General features: G+C 48.2%; 2 protein-coding genes across 3 annotated transcripts; one reads left to right on the top strand and one right to left on the bottom strand.

The window, feature by feature from the left end:
- Positions 1–436: 436 nt before the first annotated feature.
- On the bottom strand, positions 437–5244 carry CDC26 (cell division cycle 26). Of its 2 annotated transcripts, none has more exons than XM_073313911.2 (3): positions 5097–5244; positions 3952–4060; positions 437–891 (listed from the first exon to the last, which is right to left on the bottom strand). In XM_073313911.2, exons 2-3 carry the CDS (start codon positions 4030–4032, stop codon positions 715–717), a joined length of 258 nt encoding a protein of 85 aa, XP_073170012.1. In that variant the 5' UTR covers positions 4033–4060; positions 5097–5244; the 3' UTR covers positions 437–714. The 2 variants fall into 2 exon arrangements, with proteins under 2 accessions (XP_073170012.1, XP_073170013.1); XM_073313912.2 differs by lacking the exon at positions 5097–5244 and adding an exon at positions 4342–4898.
- Positions 5245–5269: 25 nt separating this feature from the next.
- PRPF4 (pre-mRNA splicing tri-snRNP complex factor PRPF4) lies at positions 5270–22087 on the top strand. Its single transcript, XM_073313905.2, has 14 exons — positions 5270–5445; positions 9203–9380; positions 10684–10870; positions 11107–11194; positions 12138–12217; positions 12516–12609; positions 14240–14334; positions 16127–16185; positions 16623–16746; positions 18090–18179; positions 20961–21083; positions 21232–21339; positions 21430–21548; positions 21791–22087. The coding sequence occupies exons 1-14, from the start codon at positions 5362–5364 to the stop codon at positions 21982–21984; spliced, it is 1623 nt and encodes a 540-aa protein (XP_073170006.1). The 5' UTR covers positions 5270–5361; the 3' UTR covers positions 21985–22087.
- The last annotated feature ends 1865 nt before the right edge of the window (positions 22088–23952 follow it).

Genomic DNA, 23952 nt, shown 5'->3' with positions numbered 1-23952 from the left:
CCAGCAATCCACACAGCAGCCATCGTGGCTCCCTTCGTATCACGCTCAGGAGAGGCCAAGGATTCGACAACTTGGGAGTAAACAGTAAGGCAGCTGTATGAGCGCAGTGTCTAGGGAAGCTTGCCCTGCCTCCCCCTGGTGTGCAGAGATACTGAGGCTTTCACTCACAGGTACCCAGTCCATAAAAATGTGAGTGACACCTCTCTGAATTACTCCCCTGGGCTCACACACCTGCACCACTTGGAGCTGGGTTTTTAAGAACACCAAAAAGATTGCTCCATGGAGGCAGAGCTTTGCCTCTGTGCAAATCCCCACGGGGACAGTGGCCACGGTTGATTCCTATTTTTCTCCCCCACAGGAGGCCAACTCTGCTGTTAACGTTTTCCATTCCTCTTTACCTGCCCCTCTGTGCATTTTATGATACATTAAGAGCGTCTCATTTAAAAAAAATATTTATTTAAAACAAAGTGGCTGGGCAGAGGGGTTTCTGGAGGTACAGTAACAAGTCAGGTTAAAAACACATCCCACCAGCCTTAGGGAAAGGCACTTTCCCCTATTAAAGCCCAAGACACATTGGCAAACACAGGTCCATCCCAGCCAACTCTAGAGCTACCCAAACAGCCTTTGAACATCTCTGCCAGCACTGTCTGGGATGAACACCCCATCAGGGTCCAATACTCAATTGCCCGTGGAAGGTAGCAGGCCATCAAATCTCTAGAATTCAAAGCTTCCAAACTGGGAGGAACGGTTGTTGGGTTTGGGTTGAGGTTTGTAACCAATTCGGTCATTTATCATTTGTTCTCGACTCTTGTGGTCATTGCTCAGACCAATAGCTCCTTCTCCATCACTGGCTCCCACTACATCCACATCTTCACGCTGCTTCTTGCGACTCTGGGGGAAGGGGCGGGGGGAGAAAAAGTGATCAACTAAAAATAAGGACAATGGAAAACTAGAGAAACTTCCATGGAGGGAATGTTAGCACTGTCAACGAGATGTCCATTTCAGCTCTGACAACTGATCACAGGGAAAGCCTTCAAACTGTGAAGGTAGGGAAAATGTTAAGTAAGCTGATTTCATTACAGGAAAACTACTTACAGACTGAACAATTTCATTGGATATTTTTGAATAGCCATAAGGATGAAAAATAGGGCTGTCAAGCAATTAAAAAAATTGTGATCAATCACATGATTAATCATGCTGTTAAACAATAGAATACCATTTAAATATTTTTGGATGTTTTCTACATTTTCAAATATATTGATTTCAATTACAACACAGACGAAGTATACAGTGCTTACTTTATATTTATTTTTGATTACAAGTATTTGCACTGTAAAAAAATAGTATTTTTTAATTCACCTAATACAAGAACTGTAGTGCAATCTCATTATCATGAAAGTTGAACTTACAAATGTAGAATTATATACAAAAAACTCTGCATTCAAAAGTAAAATTTTAGAGCCTGCCAGTCCACTTAGTCATACTTCTCATTCAGCTAATCGCTCAAACAAGTTTGTTTACATTTTCAGGAGATAATGCTGCCTGCTTCTTGTTTACAATGTCATCTGAAAGTGAGAACAGGCGTTACGATGACACTGTTGTAGCTGGCGTCGCAAGATATTTATGCACCAGATGTGCTAAAGATTCATATGTCCCTTCATGCTTTAATCACCATTCAAGGGGACATGCAGCTCTGAATGATGGGTTCTGCTCCATAACACTCCAAAGCCGTGCGGACCGATGCATGTTTATTTTCATTATATGAGTAAGATGCCACCAGCAGAACATTTATTTTCTTTTTTGGTGGTTCGGGTTCTGTAGTTTCTGCAGCGGAGTGTTGCTCTTTTAAGACTTCTGAAACCACGTGCCACACCTCATCCCACTCAGATTTTTGAAGGCACTTCAGATTCTTAAACTTTGGGTTGAGTGGTGAAGCTATCTTTAGAAATCCCACATCGGTATCTTTGCGTTTTGTCAAATCTGCTATGAAAGTGTTCTTAAAACAAACGTGCTGGATCATCATCCAAGACTGCTATAACATGAAATATATGGCAGAATGCAGGTAAAACAGAGCAGACGACATACAATTCTCCCCTAAAGAGGTCAGTCACAAATTTAATTAACGCTTTTTTAACAAGCGTCATCAGCATGGAAGCATGTCCTCTGGAGTGGTGGCCGAAGCATGAAGGGGCATAAGGATGTTTAGCATATCTCGCATGTAAATACCTTGCACTGCCAACTACAAAAGTGCGATGCAGATGCCTGTTCTCACTTTCTGGTAACACTGTAAATAAGAAGAGGGCAGCATTATCTCCTGTAAATTGTAAACAATCTTGTTTGTCTTAGCGATTGGCTGAACAAGAAGTAGGACCGAGTGGACTTGTAGGCTCTGAAGTTTTACACCGTCTTATTTTTGAGTGCAGTTATGCAAGAAAAAAATCTACAATTGTAAGTTGCACTTTCACGACAGATTGCACGACAATATTTGTATGAGGTGAATTGAAAAATAGTATTTATTTTATCATTTTTACAGTGAAAATATTTGTAAAAATATACACTTTGATTTCAGTTACAACACAATAGATATGAAAATGTAGAAAATAAATATTTAATACATTTAAATTGGTATTCTATTGTTTAACAGTGCAATGAAAGCTGTGATTAATTTTTAATCGCAATTAATTTGAGTTAATTGCGAGTTAACTGTGATTAATCGACAGCCCTAATGAAAATGTTGTCCCATAAGTGTTAATGCTGTGACTTGTGTATTAAGACACCTCACAACCCGCATGTATACAAATGACTATCAATTAATAGGGATGATGCTACAGTCACACAGGTGCATGGCAGTGCACTGCAAGTTAAGGGACTCAGTCAAGCCAAGTCTTGCCCAGGATGCATTTAGAGATAAAAAGAAAAGGAGTACTTGTGGCACCTTAGAGACTAACCAATTTATTTGAGCATAAGCTTTCGTGAGCTACAGCTCACTTCATCGGATGCATTTGAACTTATGCTCAAATAAATTGGTTAGTCTCTATGATGCCACAAGTACTCCTTTTCTTTTTGCGAATATAGACTAACACGGCTGCTACTCTGAAACCTGTCTTTAGAGATCAAGTTACTCACAAAATGTGGGGGGAGTGGAAGGTCGGGTGCACAGCCATTCCCTGAAGAAATGGAGAAGGCCAGTTACACTCTGAGCTATGGGGCTATCATTCCAGGAAGGGATTCTGATGGCTCTGAAGTTTTAAGATGTTCCAGAGCTTTTCACAGAACTAATACACCCCTATAGCCCTAAGATTCCCAACTAACATCATTCTATGTTTTCAGTGTAAATATTATGGTTGTCCCAATGGCTGCAAGTGCATGAATACAAATGTCATTCACACAATGATAAATCTACATTAATGCTCCTCTGCCCCCCCTATCAAAAATAGATAGAGTCCCTCTCCACTCACCCATCCCCTCAGGGACAGCCTGAGCAGATATGCAGGCCTTGCAAGGTACCCCGGAGGTCACACTATTAGGGTCCCAAGAAAGCAAGTTCCAACATCAGAGTTCTCCATTGAGAATGACAGGCCCCAGAGCTATCAATTTTGGGAGTGTCAAATCACGACTCCCAGCTTCACTCGACTACTGAGAAGAGGAAAGAAGCAGATGTCTAAGATACACAGCATGTATCAACCAACTTGAACTGCACCCAGACATTACCTGGAAGCCGCAGAGACTGCAGAGCATAGGAGTAAGATGCTTGGTGCATGAACCATCACTAAGTAAAAAGGCTGCTGCTCTGCACTAGCTGAAATTTTCTGTTGGTTTTTGAGGGGTACCTACATGCTCATACACGGCTGCAGAGTGAGACTCTATTCTCAGACAAGTCCCGTTATACACAAATCCAAATTACCAGGGTTCAGTCACCATACAGGGTGTCTCCAGAAGGTTTACTCTCACCTCAAGATCCTTTCTAATACTCTCAAACTCTTCTATATCATCTAGTTTCAGCTCCAGGCGGGTTGGTTTCCGACGCAGCATTTTGAACACTTCTCAGCCAAACTGGTTCCTGTTTGAATTTTTAATAGAGGGTCAGCAGAACCTGGCTAGTACAGGGGCGGGCAAACTTTTTGGCCCAAGGGCCACATCTGGGTATAGAAATTGTATGGTGGACCATGAATGCTCACGAAATTGGGGTTGGGGTGCACAAGGTGGTGAGGGCTCTGGCTGGGGGTGCAGGCTGGGGATGAGGGGTGTAGGTGAGTGCTCCGGGCTGGGACTGAGGGGTTTGGAGGGCGGGGGGTGGTGGAAGGGGGTGGCTCAGGTATACAGGCTCAGAACAGCACTTACCTTAAGTGGCTCCCGGAAGCAGCAGCATGTCCCCGCTCTGGCTCCTACGCAGAGGTGTTGCCAGGCGGCTCTGCTGCATGCTGCCTCGTCCGCAGGTGCCGACCCTGCAGCTCCCATTGGCTGCGGTTCCTGGCCAATAGGAGCTGCAGGGGCAGCGTGCAGAGCAGAACCCCCTGGCTGCCCCGACCCATAGGAGCCGGGGGGGCGGGGGGGACGTACTGCTGCTCCCAGGAGCCATGCGGAGCAGCCCCCGACCCTGCTCCCCAGCAGGAGCTCAAGGGCTGGATTAAAAGGCCTGCAGGCCCTAGTTTGCCCAACCCTGCCCTAGTCCGCGGGAGACCCAGACACGCCTGGCCGCCGTAGAGTTGCCGGTGACTACGCGCGACGCAGCCAAGACTGCTCGGCTTGCTCCCCTGATAACGGCCGTTCCGCTGGAATTGGCGAGCACGCGCCGGAGCGCGACAGCAGGCCCGCGGGCTACTGCTGCAAGCACGGGAGGGCCTCAGGACCGGGCCGGCCGCCTCGGAGGGGAGGGGCGGGGCGGGGCTCCCGCGGCAACAGACCCGGGACCACCTGCAGCCCCGAGCACCTGCCCGCGGCCAGGCCCATGAGCCGGCTGCTGCTCCCAGAATGGCCCCTGCCCGGACGGTTGACAGCGGCCCCCTCAGACTGAACGGCCCCGCGGGGCGGGGGGTGCAGCCCCAATGGGCTCCCGCGCCCCCGGGCGCCAGCTCGCCCCGACCCCCCGCACTCACCGCCCGCCGGCCGGCCGCACCCACTCTGGCCCGGCGCCGCCGAAAGCAAACGGGCCCCTGACCCGACCCGACCGGCCCCGGCGCCGCCGCCCCGTGGGCCCACGCCTCCCGGCATGCCCCGCGCCACGTTCCGGGCCGGCCCGCACCCCCCCGCGTGCCCCTGTGACCCGGAAGCACACGCGCACCCCTTCCACCCTGTGACCCGGAAGTGGCTGTGAGGCCCGGGCCGGCCCGCTGCCCAGGTCTCCCTCCCGCCCCGAGCAGCATGGCCTCCTCGCGGGCCCCCGCCATGCGTCTCGTCCCGGGGCGGGCCCCGCTTCCCCAGCCAGGCCCGGCTCCATCCCCGCGGGTAGGGTCTCGCCCGGACGCTCCGAGGCCGTTGGGGGGCCGCTGCGCACCCCTCGGTGTCGCGCCGACAGGCCGAGCCGGCGGCGGCGGGCGGGCCGTGCCTGGGGGCGGCCCCACCCCGGGCCTCGCGCGGGCCGCCGGCCAGGCCCGGGGAGGGCCGCGCCCGGTGCAGGGGAAGGGGCTGTGCCGTAGCCTCCGGCGGGCAGGCGAGCGAGCTCCGGGGCAGGCCAGGGCAGAGAGCAAGGGTGTGTGATGGGCCCCCTGGGGCATCCCTCACGGAGGGCAGAGTCAAGGTCATTAACTCTGCGTTTCCTGGTTGTCAGAAGTCGGAGTTTTGCTGACCTGATGTTTTGGAGGAAACCAGATTGAACTGGGCAGCCGTAGCTCTGTGTGAACGAAGCTCTTTGGCAGCGATGTTACTTTTTTAAACATAAAGGGAAATGTTGTTGTTCAGAGCAGGGGCACGTCTATGCTGCCCACATCACAGCGCGGCAGAGCTGTGACATGGGCAGTGTAATCACGCGTTATCGCCGCGGGGGAGCTCTTCCAGTGATTACAAAGAGCACCCCGAACGAGTGGTGGTGGTTTTATTGCTGGGAGCGTGGCTCCTGGCGATAAAGAGTTGTCTATACTGGCGCTTTTCAGCACTAAAACTTTTGTCGTTCAGGGTGGTGTTTTTTCACACCCCGGACGACAAAAGTTTTAGCGCTGAAAATGGCAGTGTACACAGCCTTAGGGATCGTTTGGGAAGTTGTAGTTATTTAGGTTGGCAGTTGAGACACTACTGTGGCTAGGTTACGGTGAGAATACCTAGATCTCAAAGCACTTTATCCTCATTGTACAGATGGGGAAACAGAGGCATAAAGAGGTGTAGTGACTTGGGGCTTGTCTATGCTGTGATGTTGTCGACAAAACTTTTGTCTTACACGGGTACTTAAAAAAGCCCCCCGCCGTGAAAGACAAAAGTTTTGCCGATGCAAGTGGCAGTGTGAGCATGGATTTGTCGAAAAAGCTAACGCCGCTTATGGGGCTGGAAGTACTTTGTCAGCAAAAGTGTCAAGAAAGTACCGAAAAAGAGTGTTTACCACATGCTGACTTTTAGCGACAAGGCAGTGTCGACACAGCCTTGTCACTAAAAGCTGCGTGGTGTAGACAAGTCCTTGGAAGGGGTTCTACATCTCCATCTCCAGCGTAGGAGGCTCAGAGAGGTGTGTGGAGAGGCCCATTGAGCTCACTGTGATGTACTCATGTGAAGAGGAATGCCTCATGGAGCCTGAAACAATAGCTCTGAGATGTGTATCTGTTCATCTGAAGCCTGGTCTACACTAGGGAATTAAGTCAGCATAACTATGTTGCTCAGGGGTGAGAAAAATCCACACCCCTGAGCAACATAGTTAAATGGACCTAACCCCTGATGTAGACTGTGCTAGGTCAACAGGAGAGTTCTCCTCTGGGTTTAGCTACCACCTCTCAGGGCAGTGGATTACTTGTGCCGGTGGGAGAACCCGTTCCATCAGAGAAGGGCACGTCTTCACTGAAGCGCTACGGCTGCAGCTGTGCTGCTGCAGCAACTTGTGTCGACATGCCCTGAGTCAGTGTTCTCATCCCTTTTCGCCAGTGCTTGAGGGCCTGTGACACATGTCAAGCATCTGTTCTCAGCTCCTCACCCCATCTCTCAGCAATGTGTTCTTGGGGCATGTTCCTAGCATGCCTGTTCTCAGCTCCCCACCTAGAGGGGCAAGGCTTCTCTGGATGCCGGCTCACATGGGGGAGCAGAGAGTGGAGTCTGGGGCTCAGATACCCCCAGATCCCTGCACACATGGAAGAAGAGAAAATGGGAGGTGTCCCCTGCCCCAGTCTCTTCCCCACATTTCTGTATCATCCATCCCTTATCACCCATACCCATTTGTTCCCCTGTTCTTAATCCCCTCTCTTTTTGCTCCTGCCCCAAAGCCCTCTCCCACACTGCTTCTCCACCCTTTAATCCCCCGCATCCCAGGAGGCATTTGCCTGTGTAATTTATGTTCTTTTCAAAAATAGTGTGAGCACCTTCTGAATTTTCTGCTGTGCTCAGATTACATTTCCCCAAAATGAAAAAAACAAAACACCCCTTGACAGAGGCAGATTATAGCCACATTCTTACGTTTCATTTTCAGCTTTCTACCAATGGCTGGGTTTGAATTTCCAGTGCATGGGGGTTGCTCAAGTACAATGGTTGTAACGTTTCCTCTTGACCCACTCAGGTCCTGTGCTTACTGTCTGGTTAGCAAACCTCTTGGGCACATGCACAGCGTAATCCAGTGTGTGCTAGTCTCATGCCCATCTGTAGGCCTAACTCTTTTTCAAATACCATTTTCACTTTGGTCCACCAAAGGCTTAATAAGAGCCATACACTAACTGGGGAAAATGTCACGTAACTGGGACCATTTAGGGCACTCTTATTCCAGAATAAGAGCATCTAAACATAGAGTTATGCCAAAGATGTTATGAGATCATTGGAAATGGATCCTTTACATAGGGAATAGAATGTTATAATCTAGTAACTGGTTGGTTTGACCTTTGTGTATATTTTGGAAAAACTGGGGAGTATGGTGGGGTAGGGTGTCAGTGGAATGTGTTATAAAGGGGAACGAACTTACTGAATCCCTCAGTTTCACAGCTACGTTTTCCAACAGTCTGGGGTCTTTTTGCTTTTGGAGGTCTTAATTATTTGTAGGGAGTGTAATTTTGTTGGGCATATTAACTGGACTCCATTGAAAAACATTGTCAGTCTTAAAGGTGACCTGCAAATAGTCTTGTACCCTTTTTGCTTCTATCTAATGGATAAAGAAGGGAAGAAAGGGTTTTTAAGTTTGTTTTTCCTGCTTGTTTTCTACAGGAGAAATTAAGGACCTGTCTATACGAAAAGATTCTCTGATGGAGAACTTGTGAAATGATGACAATTGTAATGTCATCGTGATGACATCAGAAGATCAGAGAAGGTTCAGCTGTAAAGTGGAGAAGGAATTACTGTTTAGAATTTTTCTTCTGTTTACTTTTAGTAAAACTTATTTAGCTTCTAAGGCTAAGTAATGTTTTGAATAGTGAAATTCCTTGTGAAAGATTCAGATCCTTCCTCCTTTCAGTTAGAGTATTAAGAGCTTGCACCAAACATGCCTTATATCACCCAGAGGTCCTCAAGCAAAGCTAGAGAAGAGCAGATTCTAAATTTTAAGGGCTTGTCTCTAGATGGAGTTATTCAGCAATATCTCTGTGTGCATCCTCATATTCTGGAGCATGAGTGTGTTGTTCTGGTTTAGCTGAATCGAGAGGAGCAAGGCGGCACTCTTATTTCAGAATAAGAGCATCCACGCAGGGAGTTAATTGGAAATAGTTGATGCCGTTTAAATTTGCACCTACCTTAATTAAAATTAACTTTCAAGTGTCGCCCCAAAGGAAGAAACTAGCAGGAAAAAAAATGGTTAAAGAAAGCAAAAATCCTTTCAGGCTAACATAAAGAAGCAGAAAAGATCACAAGTCCAGGTTTTTAAAAACTCCTTTGCAGCTAACTCTTCTTTAACACAGTTTTGCTGGGGAATAGTCTCAATGTTCAAGTGAATCTTTTATATATAATTTCGGGGCTTCTCACCTGGATGACGTCATTAACTCTTTCTCACTGGGGGATGCTGTCTCACGCAGCTGAAGAGATTGCTGAATTGCTGCTTTGTAGCCAGATAAATATAAAATGGGTCTTTTGAAATCCTGCCTTTATTCTCCAGGCAACAAAAAACAAGCTCTCAGAGGACAGTGATGCTCCCCCACCCAAGAGATCCCATATCTTCTACGGCAGTTTGGAGGAGAAGGAAAGGGAACGTCTTGCCAAAGGAGAATCAGGGCTGCTGGGAAGAGATAGAGTGAAAGCTGCGATTGAGGCAGGCAATATTAACATAACCAGCGGTAAGAGTGCACTCTGCGTAACACCCTCTTCTTGTTTGGGCCCTGTGAAATCTGCATTAACAAGAACACAGACAGAATGAAAACATTAACGTGGAATCCTGCTCTCCCTGGTACTAAGGCTGCTGCAGGACGCCGTCAGGGAGGGCTGCATGGCTGAGCTAGGTACAGCCGGACTTAGGAGAGTCATGGTGCTCCCGATTGGGAGCCCCCTGATCTGCTATGGTGTGTGCCGGGGGGGAAGGCGCACAGATGTCAGGTTGCCCCCCTCCCCCTGCTGGTATACCCAGTCTCAGCTGGGATGGGGGGACAAAGGGGCACCTGTCTGCACCAGCCTCTGGCTGAGCCTGGCTGCTGTCTGAACAAGTGTTCAATCTGGTGAGTGCACTGCTTAAAGAGACAGCATGCAGACATACTCCCCTAATACACACGCTGTCTCACTCACTCCCCTAACACACACGCACTTCTGTGGACTTCTTGTGTTACTGTTCAGCAGTGTCAGATTGGTCATATTACTGAGTGCTACTTTAAAAGGTGATTTAAAATGTGTCACTTTTACCATATACTGTATATTTGCAGTATGTTTTGTTTAAATTATAGGAATTTTTTTTTTAAATCCGCTTTTCCCATTGCAATCCAATTCTGAACATTTTTATGCATTCATAGTAAGGCTACTTAATTATTGTCAGTGTATCAAACAATCTTGATTTAAAAACCCCGCTTAAAGATGGAATTAATTTTTAGCTGACTTAGAGACATTTATAAGGATAATGAGTCTTTGTTTAGGTTTGAATATTGGCCAAAGTTGTAGATGCTCAAACTTTGCCCAGCTGAAAGGCATGGAGGGCCTATGAAATCCACATTAACAAGAACACAGACGGAATCAAAACAATAACATGGAATTCCCACTCTCGCTTCCAGCTGTGGCCCCAGGGCTGGAGAAGGGTGAATTAATTTTTTAAAAATAAATCCAAAAATCCACAAAAATAAAATGGATTTCATAGGACCCTAGGCATGCTGGCAGCTTGCCAGAAGCCTGAGGGTTGCACTTCGTCAGCTGCTGCTCTTTAATACAGAGGTTGGGCCTGCTGAGACTACAAGTCCTAGTATCCAATGCTTCATCTTGATTTGAGCAGAGTGTCTGGAGGAACGTGGCCATTGCTGGTACCAAATATCCCTGCTTTAAATGGCTGTGAGAATCATTTTTAAATTATGTATAGCTTTTAGTTGTTAGAATTGTCCAAACCTTTGCTGCTTTAATTTCATTTGTTGTTGTTTTAATCTGATGGCTCTGTTTCTGGCGTAGGTGAGGTCTTTGATCTTGAAGACCACATAAGTGAGCGTCAGGCAGAAGTGTTGGCTGAGTTTGAGCGCAGGAAGCGTGCCAGGCAGATCAACGTTTCCACGGATGACTCTGAAGTCAAGGCATGCCTACGAGCACTTGGGGAGCCCATCACGCTCTTCGGAGAGGGGCCTGCAGAACGGAGAGAAAGGTGCTGTGCCAAGCCCTTTGTGTGGCTGATAGTGGTAATCACCCCCAGCCCACTCAAATCCCCTGTCAAATTCCTTGAGGTGTTGAGTGCAGCGAGTATTGTTGTCCTGTGAGTCTTCATGGTGATGTAGGAGTTGAGGGGAGGAGACAGTGAAAGAAACTGACAATTTCTCCTGGCCAAGATTATCTAGAACTCACTGAGTGAATAGGATTAACTTTTGATGCATCTCATTACAGACTGAGAAATATCCTCTCGGTGGTTGGCACAGACGCCTTAAAAAAGACCAAGAAAGATGATGAAAAATCTAAGAAATCCAAAGAAGAGGTAAAATCTCCCATTCTTAGTGTTTGCTGGCTGTTAATGCAGAGAGGAGGAGACTTCTTGACAGCCTATTTGGCAGCCTGTATTATTTCCAGGCCTCTGTCCTGGTGGATTCAATAGAGGGTCTGATAATATGAATTCACTCCACGCATCATCCCTTCCTGCCACTGCTGCCCATTTGAAAAAGCCTGTTGCTTCCACTTTCATAACCTATTGAATCAGGGGTGTCAAATTTGTTGTGTAGAGAGGGCTGCATTCCACTTTTAGTTATTGTCCAGGAGCCAGAAGTGTAGATGTAGGGCTCCATGCCCATCTCCTTCCACAGCTGAACACTTGCTGCTGGCAATGAGAGGACTGCATGAAGAGCAAGGCCAGAATATGTCTTAGTTACTATTATTATTATTAAGTACTTTATTGCCACATTCAATGTCTTTTAGTGGGCAAATATCCCCTTGCCCCACCCACTTTGAGCCATCGCACCACTGTTTCTGCCTTTCTCCACCCTCCTTTCTCTCCCTCTTAATTTTGTTTTTCCTTTGTTCTTCTCTCTGCATTTTCTTCCTTGCAGCAACTCTCACTTCCCATCCCCTGGACTTCCTTCCCCGTTCCGTCTGCTAAAATAATTAGTTATGCAGTGGTTAAATGAAAAGCTGAGACTGTGCAATCTGAACATGGCACGTGGGTTGTGTAAACATCTCAGACAAGCCAAATCTGGTCCATGAGACCGTATGTGTGACATATCTGCCTTAAACCCTTCTCTAGGGATAGTAGAATCACACTAATCCACACTTTATAAACCCCCGAAAATAGCTGCTTCCCACTCCCAGACAGATTTACCAGCAGATGCTGCAGTGGCATTCTGGTACCATGGTGATGGATGCAATGTAGGGCACCAAATAGAATAGTGACATCACTCAAACTGTTTCTGGGTTGGTTTGTTTTTTAGTATCAGCAAACTTGGTACCATGAAGGGCCTAACAGCCTGAAAACAGCTAGGTTGTGGATCGCCAACTACTCACTCCCCAGGTAAGGAACCAGGTTACAAATTGAAAACAGTGGGAGAAGACATAAGCTGTTATGAGGAGCAGCAGACTTGTTAAACCAAGCTAATGATTGCCCTGTGGTGGGCAAAGCTGGGAGCTTGAGAACAGGAGACTCATAGCTGTGGTTGGAGCCAGGCATAAGGGACTATGGGGTTGTACACATAATGAGTAGCGCTGGCAATAGCCTAGCTTTGAGACCAGGAAGGGGAGGACAGGACCTATGTCAGCCCTAGAGCAGGGGGATGTGAGGTCTAATCACTCTAATTTTGCTCATTCCACAGGGCAACGAAGCGGCTGGAAGAAGCCCGTCTGTACAAAGAGATTCCAGAGGCGACCAGGACATCCCAGAAGCAAGAACTGCACAAATCCCTGAGGGTAAGGAGTGGTTTCATCTCTGATCGTAAGTGATCAGCAAGAGATGGCTCTACCAGAGCAAAGCTTCCAGACCTAGAGTGACTTCCCAGCTGTGTATTATGCTCCAAGCCCTGCCTAGCATGCTCTGCCCCTTCTCTGATTGTGTGACCAGGCTGGGCCTTGAACCTAAAATGGCCCTGTCCCGTCAGTGATTCAGAGGTCAGGGCTTGGGTTTAATTCTTAGAGCCCTGCACGGATACAAATTTATATCTCAAACAGGAGACGCAGACAACTGCATGGAAGGGATGGGGGCAGGGCGGGGGTGATATAGCCCTGCCAGAGGACCTGCCAGCATGGGGCACTGGCTCCTGGGAGCAGGGGCCCCACATTCTGCTCCTTTCCCCACTGCGGTTCCCGGGAGAGCCCTGCAGTTCCACCGATACCGATTTATAGCTGCGGATATCCGCATCCATGGATATAAATTTGTATCCGCGCAGCTCTGTTAATCCTCTGCCTGCAGGGCAAAGGGATGGAGACGCTTCTGCACGAGTAGCCTGTGACGATAAAGAAACTGCCTGGACTTGTCACTGGCTTGTTCAGCAGGGAAGAGGGATCATGGTTTTTTTAAAGATTGTTCTCTCACCTGCTTCCGTGGCACCTGGGAGTCTTAAACCAATTGAAAAAACCAACACAGTAACAATTGTTTCAGAATGAGTCAATGAACCACCTTCTCCCCTGCTGTTAAAATGGAGCTGGAAGCCAATTCAGAGCTTAAAAGAGCATTCTCACACTGTACTCTGAACCCAGTAATATTCTACCTAATACCTCCAGAGGGGGGCAGCTTTAGATGGGTGGACTCTTTCCTGAGAGCACCCTGGCACCAGCTCTGGTGAAATCAATGGTGATTGCACCTGGTATGGAGGAAAAGAAGGGCCCAGACCACATAGGGCTCTCTGGATCAGAAACAACACTTTGAAGTGCACCTTCAAACATATCCAGTAGTGCAGGGCCCAGTAAGCTGAGAGCCAAGTAGTGCCATTAGACAGAACTAGCTCTCAGCACTTAGGCCTGATCTACATTACAAGTTAGGTCGATGTAAGGCAGCTTATGCTGATCTAACTTTAAGTGACTACACTAAAATGTAGCTCCCACTGATGTAAGTCGCCTACTACATTGATTTAATAACACCACCTCCGTGAGAGGCGTAGCGCTTAGGTCAATGTAGTTAGGGTGACACTGTGTCCACATAGACACTGCATTACTTACATCACCTTTTGGCTGTCAGCCCCACCATGTGCAGGGCTCACAGCTGTCAGTGCCCCACAACGTCTTGGTGGAAGTGCTCCTGGTGAGGATGCACAGCGCAGACAGAAGGAACATAGTGTGGACGTGAACCACCACTTTAATTACTGCAGTGGCTGTACATCGACTTAAGTCAACTTAATTTTGTAGTATAGACCTGCCCTACAGTAGAATGGGTCTGTTGCATGGAGGTAGCATGGGGCTGGGGCAGTTCACCTCTTTGCAGAGGGACTTGGTGAGGGCCTCTGTTCTCTTTGCTTGGGTGTGTTGCTTGAATGGCCCCCTTAAAAGGGGAGACTCTTGCTGGTTTGTGCTGTTTTAAGTCAGAGTTGTCTTTGTGTCTTTGCAGTCCTTGAATAATTTCTGCAGTCAGATTGGGGATGACCGCCCGATATCTTACTGCCATTTCAGTCCAAATTCCAAACTCCTGGCTACAGCCTGCTGGTCAGTTTCCTTTTACAATACTTTTTGGGAGGGGAGGGGTGAGAAGGATGTGGCAGAGTCCTGGGGGATTTATTCTTGGGGGAATTCTGTGCCAAATTTTTTTAAAATTGCGAACAATATTTTAATATTCTGCATATTTTTTGTCAAATTAACACCATATAATCATGCAAACTTTCAATTATCTTGGTAATTTATTTCAAAATACCTTTCAGCAAGTGACTGTAACAATATAGACAACAAAAAAGATTCAGGAAATGTTTTTTGACAAATAGATCCCTTACTAGGCATATTAATACAGAACTTTGAGTAATGATTCCTTTAAACTATAATACAGAAGTGTATTTTCCGTACCCCACAGAAGCAGTGAGAAGGCTTTGGGGAGACAGGGGTAACGGAGGAGCTGAGGGAGAGGGAAATAATTGCTGGGAAGCAGCCTGGGAGTGAACCCGGAGGGTTGTTGGGTGTTGGTGGGAGAACTATGGAATAGGATTTTTTGGGGGGGCAGGGATTGTTAGGGAGCATCCCCCATGCAGACCCTGGCTGACCCCTAGCCTCTCCCATTGAGTCAAGTACATCTGCCCTATCCCCGTGTGTCCCTGCACCCCAACTTCCCATTTAGCCAGGCATATCTGCACATGTCCCAATGTGGTCCTGTACCTCCTTGTCCCTATGAGGCCCTGCACCTTCATTCAGCCAGCCATAGCTGCCCCTGTCTCTCTGTATCCCGAGACCCTCAATCCCATTCAGCCCCAGCTCAATGTCACCCCACTAGCTCCTGTGCCCCTGCCCCAGTCTGCCTCCCGCACTAACTCTTCTGAACCCCATTGTGTGTGACCACCCCCAGCATCCCCATGTGCCCTGCTCTGTCCACCCCCTACCATATCCCGTGCCTTCTCACCTGGACCTGCGGGGCAGGGCGCTGTGAGGAAGGCAGCCTCTGGCCCCTCCCTCTCCGTGGCTGGCTGCTCCAGCCATGGAGTCAGGTGCCCTCTTTTCTGGCACCACATCAGCCCCTGGTGGGTGAAAGGTGTAATTTCAGTGTGACCCCTCTCACGGCTTCCCTTTGACACCTCGTCAGAATCCATTATTCTGCAGGGCGGGGAAAGACTGCGGTGGACATTAATTCTGTGCTTGCACAGTGGTGCCAAATTCCCCCAGGAGTAGGGATTTGAGATCTCAGTAAGGCTTATACCTGCTTTTCTAAACCCTGCCTTCACCCCATTCTAGTTCCTAGCAAGGGTTTGGAGCATCTGTTCCTCTTATAGCAAGGTCACAAAGTATTCCCAGCAGCTTCATTTCATGCCCTCACTTTTCCCTTCTGTGCCTCAGGCCCTCACCCCTCTGCCCAGCCCTTCAGTGTGTGGTTTGTGGGATCATGTCATGCTCTAGTGGCTGCACCACAAAGAGGATCTGAGCCTGCAGTTTACACACACACAAAACCCTGAGTGGTACATTCCACCTCTACATTGGAGGTGGCTCTTCTTGCATTGGCTAAGAAGCGCTGCAGAGCAGTGAGAACTGTCCCCTCTCCTACTGGTTGAGCCCTTAACCCACAATCACTCCTCAAGGGAGGAGACTTCTCATCTGTTCAGTGGCCTGCCTGCCAAAGACCCCTCTAACCCTTCAGGGATCAGTTTTGTGGGATTTAAGACAGTGTTCACCAGTATTTTAGTCACTGCAGTAGCCCCACACTCTGTTTTCTTAGTTCGTTTTTGAGCTGTGCTCTTGGAGTTCACGCTCCCTCCTGTGCTGTGACAGTGTGACTCTGACCATGTTTCTTTGTGTTCAACAGGAGTGGCCTGTGCAAGCTCTGGTCTGTGCCTGACTGCAGTCTTGTTCATACTTTACGAGGTAGAGGTGCTTTTACTGAAGCAAGCTCTTTGCTAAGTACCTTGTTCCCCTCAGAGTCCGCTTATAATGTAAACCATTGCTATTTGGCTAAAGATGTTTTGGGAACTGGATTCTTTGTGAGTGACTCTCCGCAACTTTCACCAGTAATGGAGAGGGGATGAGAGGGGGCCATGAGCTCACTGTTTGTTGCTGGTCATTGAAATTGGTGGGGTTTTTTCCTAGTCTGCTGTGCTTAGCCAGATGTCCAAGTCCCTGGCGAGTCCACAGTGGGGAAGAGTCCTGGGGTTCCATGTCCAATAAGCCAGAACTTGGTTGCACAATTCTGACCTGATAAAACCTGTTGTCAGAAGAGCTGGTGGGGGGAAGCAGAGATCACCCAGCAGAGCATGCAGTCTTTTGACTTTCTCTTTCTCTCTCTCATCCCCACCCCCGCCAAGGGCACAACACCAACGTAGGAGCAATAGTGTTCCATCCCCAGGCTACTGTCTCCCTGGACAAGAAGGACGTGAATCTGGCCTCTTGTGCAGCTGATGGCTCTGTCAAACTCTGGAGCCTTGAAAGGTCAGAATGATACTGGACAGTTGCAGTATTGTTGATTTTGTTTTATTGGGCACTTAGCGCCTTTCTGCAAACACGTCCTGTTCTTCCTTGTACCTAACAGCTGGATATGAGAATTCAGCAGCGTCCATGGGAGTCTCTTCTGCTCTCTCTCCACACCCATTTGTCTTTTACATGATTTGGGGTGGGGGAGTCCTCTGCTGAGGATCAGAAAAGTCTGCCTGATGACTTGCTTCTTGACAGTGGAGCCCAGTTTTGGGTGATGGACTTTGTTCTAAGTGCTGCTGAGGTCTTAAAACCCTGCATTGGGAGTTCAGTGTTTCACCGTAGTCTTCTGCCAGGAGAAAATTCCCAGCTGCAGGTGCTAAGGAGTTAACTTTTCACATTGCCTGGGCTCTCAGCTAAAACCAGTATCAGGAGAGGAATGGACCAAATGTACCACCTTGCTACTGAAGAGTCATTGTTGGGATCAGAAGCAGTAGCTGAACACCATTGCATGGAGTTAGCTGTCATCGAAAGCCATGTCCAGCCTTCAGTCTGGCAAGAATAAAACAACGAGGAATGCAGGATATTGACATCTGGCTTATTTTAAAAGCAAAGCCCTACAGTGTGTCTCTGCATGAGACACAGGGGGCTTTGAGGGCCTCAGCTCCTTCCTATTAGCTCTGAGGGATGATTTTTAATTGCCTCTGGCATGGCAGCAGTAAATTTGCTGCCACAGGGAGATGTAGTTATTTGTCCCATGTGGACATGGAGATGGTTATCTCTTTAATTGGCCTGTTTGGATGAATGCTTTTCTTTCTGATACTCTTTCAAACCTCTTAGGGGCTGCTGGGCTGGTGAGTGTAATTATGGCAGAACTGATACCAGCCCATTCATGACCACCATGTGACTCCTTCTGCATGGCTGGTGTCGTGTCTTCCCATCACTGTACTGATTCTGGGCAACTGGGATGGTGATAACTGCTGCTCCTCTCTGCCATGTTCAGATTTCGTGTCCATTGTTTATTATTCTCTGTATTACCGTAGCATCTAGGAGGTGCTGTACAGCCACAGACAAGATAGTCCCTGCCCCAGGGAGCTCAGTCATTTAACAGTGTTATTGTTTATGTTGCTGCTGCTATTTTAATTACAAAGCACCTGAAAACAATAGGCGCTTCTAACATTCTAATTAATTCTCTCTTGGGGTGACCCTTCTCTTGGGTGTTTCTAGCCCTGGACACACACTCATGTGCATACAGGTTTTTGTCAGTCATGTTGCTGTGTGACCCTTGTGGCTGCAGTAGTGCGGGTGAGGCCTGTCCTCCCTGGAGAGAATGCGTAACACCATTGGTTTGTTTCTTTCAGTGATGAACCAGTGGCAGATATCGAGGGCCACACAATGAGAGTGGCACGAGTGATGTGGCATCCCTCCGGGAGGTTCCTGGGCACCACTTGGTATGTGGCGTTGATTTACTGTACTCAGGGTGCTAAGCTTTAGCTCTTAAATTATAGGAACAAATAGGAACTGCTATATGTCTGCAGAGCGGGGTTGGCAAACTGATTGCCAAAGTAAGGGGGCACATCTCACCTCAAACTGTCCAACAGAGGTCACACCCAGCCATTTTTTGCAATAAGCCACAGGTTACTGCAGGCTGGGGCCTTAAAAGGGCAGGACCCTGGACAGACCTCCATTCTCTTCCCTTCCAGAGAGACCCTGTTGGTCTCCAAGTGAGTATAAAGTACAAGCTGTCAGAATAATATTTATCCCTGTGGAAACACTGACTAGTGGAATAACCACTTCCTGCCTTTTGGGATGTGCCAACTGTCAAAGCCTTGTTGTCGAGCCGTGCCATCAGCTCACTGCTCACAGCTGCTCATGGTTAACACTGATTTTGGTCAATAGAAAGCATGAGTAAATAAGTGTTGGAATACAGGTTTCAGAGTAACAGCCGTGTTAGTCTGTATTCGCAAAAAGAAAAGGAGGACTTGTGGCACCTTAGAGACTAACCAATTTATTAGAGCATAAGCTCACGAAAGCTTATGCTCTAATAAATTGGTTAGTCTCTAAGGTGCCACAAGTCCTCCTTTTCTTGTTGGAATACAGGTTCTCCTGCTAATGGGCTTGGGCAGGGGGTGGAGCAGATCCTATTGAGTCACTAGACCCAGATACCCTGAGGGCAGAGGATCTGGTCTACCCTGAAACCCAGCCGTACACGTAGTCCGAATATATCTGAAATGTTGGCTCCAGAAGGAGCCACAGACCCTGCTGCTTAGTGGAATCTCTTTGAAATACCCCCAGGGAGAACAGTAATAATCCTCATGAGTCAGTGACCCCATTCTCCGCTTCTCTTCCTTCCATTCCAGTTCCAGGGGCTCTCCAAACTCTGTTCCCTGCTTTGTGTCTTGCATCTGTAACTGGCAGGTTATAACGTACTTTTCCTGGGTCTTTAAACCATCACCTTACTCTTTGTTTAAATGGGGACTCACCTTCCCCTCCCCTCAAACTATGCATAGGTGTTAAAAATAATGCCTCTCTCCCAACAGCCCCCTAAGTAAATATCTGCCAATCTTCCCAGAGCACTGGGTGCCAAAGTTCACATGCTCTTCGGAAATCTGCCAGTCAGTTTCCCTTGGAACCGAAATGATGCAAACTGGCAGCTTGTCAGTATGACTAACTGACTTACCTGGAGAAACAAATTCTTACTCAGGTGCCGTCACTTGCATCTTTCAGCCCCCTGCTAGGAAACCTGCCTGTGGAGTTTCAGAGTAACAGCCGTGTTAGTCTGTATTCGCAAAAAGAAAAGGAGTACTTGTGGCACCTTAGAGACTAACCAATTTATTTGAGCATAAGCTTTCGTGAGCTACAGCTCACTTCATCGGATGAATTCATGCATCCGATGAAGTGAGCTGTAGCTCACGAAAGCTTATGCTCAAATAAATTGGTTAGTCTCTAAGGTGCCACAAGTACTCCTTTTCTTTTTGCCTGTGGAGTGAAAGCTGGGCACAGTGAGCTGTAGGAGAGCATCTGACAGTGTGGGGCAAATGCAATTCTCCATGTGTGGGCAGTGAATACACATCTTTGCTCTGCACTCTGAGGCTTGTAGTAGGAAGGGGGCCTGAAACATAAGCCCTTATGTCAGATGCCTGGTATGAGGCCTGGGCTAAAGTAGCGTTCAAAACTTTGCTGATATAAAGCAAAATCGGGCTGTGAACTAGAGACAGGCTCTGCTCACAGAATCTGTCAAGAACAGGGCTGATATTGCAAAAACACACACTCCTAAGAGGTGCTAGGCACAGAGCATTCACACAAACACATTCCAAAAGGATGGTACCAGAACACCTTGATGCCAACACATTCCCTAAAGATAACAGGAACACACTGACCCATTGTAAAGATAAGGTCAGGATGACAGTGTGATGGATAGAGATGTACAAGGTGATGGGTGGTAACTGGCTTTGTCAGAGTGTGTCAACTGACACACTGCCCCTCTGACATAGTAACTTGTTTGTATTGATGTATAAAAGATATCTCAGAGTGAGTGTCTTTGGCTGGCCTGCGGACAATGGAAAGTCCCACCATTAACTGAGCTAGTCCATTGCAATGGGTATACATGTGTTAGTGTACCTGTAACAATTGAGTCAGGGAATTAGGACCATGCTTCTTTGACAATAAACCTGACCAAGTGCCTTTGCTATGAACCTAGTCTGTGGATTTATTGGGCAGTTTGACTGGAGCCTCCTATATGGGCTTTCTGGCCAGAGTCAGTACAGCACACAAAGAGAACACACACGCAGCCAAACATCTGACCACAAGGCTGACTTGTCCCAGCAGCACTACCGCAGGCCTGCGTGTGCTACTGCATTTATACCACACTGGGCACTCAGTGGTGAAACGTTCATTTTATTGGCAGGATCTGTGCTCTCTTTGGTGGCTGGCCAGCTGGCTGCCTTTGTCATGTGGCACTCGGGAAGCATCCTCTTCCCCAGCACATTGCAGGGACACTGCAGAACACTGAGGATTTCTCAGTGTCATCAGGGTGACGAGGCTCGTTCCTAGTCATCCCATGCTGTGCAGCAGATGAGGTTCTGGGTTGACCAACAGTGATGTGCTAATGAAGCCGTTATTATCTGTGTGCGTTTCTAACGGTGTCTGAGCACCCCCATACCTTGTCGTCTGCGCCAAGGTTAGACTTCTGAAAAATACACTGAGTTGGGCACATGGCTTTGTTTCTCCAGCTATGATCACTCCTGGCGCCTCTGGGACCTGCAAGCTCAAGAGGAGATTCTCCATCAGGAGGGGCACAGCAAGGGGGTCTATGACATCGCCTTCCACATTGATGGCTCTCTTGCTGGGACTGGGTAAGATTTACACTGAACCTTAGCAAGGTTGTTGCTCAGGATCAGGTGCCCTCTTGCTGGGCTGGGTGTGTTGCTGAAGATTAGCATTTGGGCTAGTGACCACACTTGTGTGTTTAAGAAGTGTCAATGCTGAGTTTTCTTTCCCCAGTGGCATGGATGCCTTTGGTCGGGTGTGGGATCTGCGTACTGGGCGCTGTATCATGTTCCTGGAGGGCCACCTGAAGGAAATCTATGGGATTAATTTCTCCCCGAATGGGTAAGGAAGGAGCTGGCATGGTGCAGCTGGGGCTCTGGGAGCATGAACTCCAACTGAGACCAATGTGTTCTTCCTTCTCCCCCATGGCAGATATCACATAGCGACTGGCAGTGGAGACAACACGTGCAAAGTGTGGGACCTCCGCCAGAGGAAGTGTGTCTACACCATACCTGCCCACCAGAACCTGGTGACCGGAGTGAAGTTTGAACGTAAGTATCTCCCCTCCCACACCTTGGTTTGCTTAGCAACACTTCCTCCTAATTCCCTGGCCTGATGTGGCTGGGATGGCAGTATGTGCAACAAAACTGCAGAACAATCAGTGCTGGTAACAGCCAGAAATCCCAAAACTCAACTGACTGCTCTCCAGAATCTGCAATCTGGTGTTGGCAATCTGTTTTCTGCTGCTGTTTCTACATGCGAACCTCACCTCTTCCCCTCTCCTTCACTGCAGCTACGCATGGTAACTTCCTGCTCACCGGCGCTTATGATAACACAGCCAAGATCTGGACTCACCCAGGCTGGTCCCCTCTGAAAACGCTGGCTGGCCACGAGGGAAAAGTAATGGGACTGGATATCTCCTCAGATGGGCAGCTAATAGCAACATGCTCATATGACAGAACCTTCAAGCTGTGGATGGCAGAGTAGCTCCGAGCTGCCAGTGACCCGGGACAGGGAGCATCACAGACTGGGTTGTTCCTGGCTTTTTTTTTTTTTTTTTTTTTAAATATAAAATCAACTGTTGCATCAACTACAATGGTGGCTAGAGTTGCTGGCTGGCATCAGCTTCCCCATGGTACAGGCGTGTCCCCTGTGCTGGGAGTTGGCCAAAGTCAGGGTTGGGCTGGGCTCCTGGAGTGATGCTGGAACCTCACTGTATAGGATTTGCTTTGTAGAATCTCTGCCCCCTGCCTCTGGGGAGAAATTCTGGTGTGAGCCATCTGCTCTTCCTCCCCTCCATCATGGACTTTACTCTCTTTGTTATACCTGTTTGTAACTACCCACACCCCCTTCAGATGCACTGTGCCATAAAGCCCATCGGTTGGTATCACCCTCAAGATCAGTTTTATAGGAGACTTTCCCCAGCCATGGAGTCTGAATGATCTTGCTTTTGGCACAGAGCCAGCTGCTTCAGTCATTTAAATATGGCACATTGGTTCTCCTAGCGCAGAGACTGGATCTCTGCAGAATGTGGAAGCCCATGCCCCCTTGGGCATCTGCTGTGGGTGAATTTTAAGCATGGGAAGAGGAGGGAGTTTCTCTTGATGCAAAATCAGGCTTGAACTGCCCAAGATCCCCTTCCCCCTCTCTGATACTTCAGAGTATTAAAACACAAACACTTTCAAATCACATGGACTTCTCCAGCTTAAGCTGCCTGCAAGTCTCTGCTGAGCCAGTGCATACAGAGGTGTCAGTTACAGCTTTGATGCTAGTTTGTTTCACTTTAAGGTTCTTGCTCTAGCCACACACTATAGAAATCATAGAATATCAGGGTTGGAAGGGACCTCAGGAGGTCATCTAGTCCAACCCCCTGCTCAAAGCAGGACCAAGCCCTAATTTTTGCCCCAGATCCCTAAATGGCCCCCTCAAGGATTGAACTCACAACCCTGGTTTAGCAGGCCAATGCTCAAACCACTGAGCTATCCCTCCCCCCATAGAGAACTGTAGAGAACATTCACTTTCTCAAATCTTTCCAGGGAAGTTTTGCAGGTGCCTATTTCTAAGAAACCTGTTGTGACCTCAGTGTCTACTCGTTTCGGTTGTGCTGGAGCTGTGCCGGGGAGGGGCCTAAAGCATCTGTGACCAGCCACAGCTGTGCACCCAGGAAGCATCACAGGGGGAGGCATCAAGCCAGCTGTTGTCCCTCTTCTCTCCCTACACTTGGCTCAGCGATATGAAAACCTTACATGCGGCAGTGTATGTACTTGGGAGAGTGGATGGGTGATACAGGGTTGCTCATTCTCAGTTGCACCCTTCCCTGTGTTTTGTTTGTATGCACGAACCAATGCATTAAACAGGGCGAAGGAGATAGGAGAGTTCCAAACATGCAGATAGCCGTGCAGTGTGGAACAGCTGTCTGTTGTGGGCTGTCTCTGAAAAGTGCCCCCAGCAAGGGAGAAGCAGCTTCATCTTCTCCCATTCCTTTCAAGAGTAGCTGTGCATGCCCGCAGCAGAGTAGTTCTTCACCACCACCAATTCCTTAAGTGCCGTGGGGGATCATGGTTAGTGAAAAAGAATGAAATGGGACCCTTTTGGCTGAGAAAGTGGGGTTACTCCTTGTCTCTCTAGCTGACTACATGAAGCATCTGGTCTCACCTGCTCTTTGTCCCATCACCCTAATTCATTAGTGAGAGGGTTTCACCCCGAGGAAACAATGGTAGCTGACCAATACCTAGTGCACAGTCTGCTAGGAGTGGCCATCTTTCCAGCCCGGGGGTTGCAGTGGCAACATAATGGCCAAAGTGCAGCACAGACTTTGCATATAAACCCAAAACAAGTCCTGCCGTAATCCCAGCCTGTACAATGACCATCACTGGGGTCCCCACCTCCAGCCAGCCCTGGCCTGGAGACACCACTTAAAATGTCCCGTGAGCTATCCAGTGCAATTTGCTCTTT

Source organism: Lepidochelys kempii, chromosome 16 (genome assembly GCF_965140285.1).
Source record: "Lepidochelys kempii isolate rLepKem1 chromosome 16, rLepKem1.hap1, whole genome shotgun sequence".
NCBI classification, from domain to species: domain Eukaryota; kingdom Metazoa; phylum Chordata; order Testudines; family Cheloniidae; genus Lepidochelys; species Lepidochelys kempii.
The sequence above is the reverse complement of the archived record's forward strand: the minus strand, read 5'-3'. Positions and strand labels throughout refer to the sequence as shown.

What these genes read in the sequence shown, in the direction of transcription:
- PRPF4 (XM_073313905.2), top strand. Translation starts at nt 5,362, where the DNA reads ATGGCCTCCTCGCGGGCCCCCGCCATGCGTCTCGTCCCGGGGCGGGCC. An exon ending in AAACTCTGGAGCCTTGAAAG is followed by an intron (nt 16,747 to 18,089) that starts GTCAGAATGATA and finishes TGTTTCTTTCAG; the next exon opens with TGATGAACCAGTGGCAGATA. An exon ending in GACCGGAGTGAAGTTTGAAC is followed by an intron (nt 21,549 to 21,790) that starts GTAAGTATCTCC and finishes CCTTCACTGCAG; the next exon opens with CTACGCATGGTAACTTCCTG.
- CDC26 (XM_073313911.2), bottom strand. Translation starts at nt 4,032, where the DNA reads ATGCTGCGTCGGAAACCAACCCGCCTGGAGCTGAAACTAGATGATATA. An exon ending in GTATTAGAAAGGATCTTGAG is followed by an intron (nt 892 to 3,951) that starts GTGAGAGTAAAC and finishes CCCTTCCCCCAG; the next exon opens with AGTCGCAAGAAGCAGCGTGA.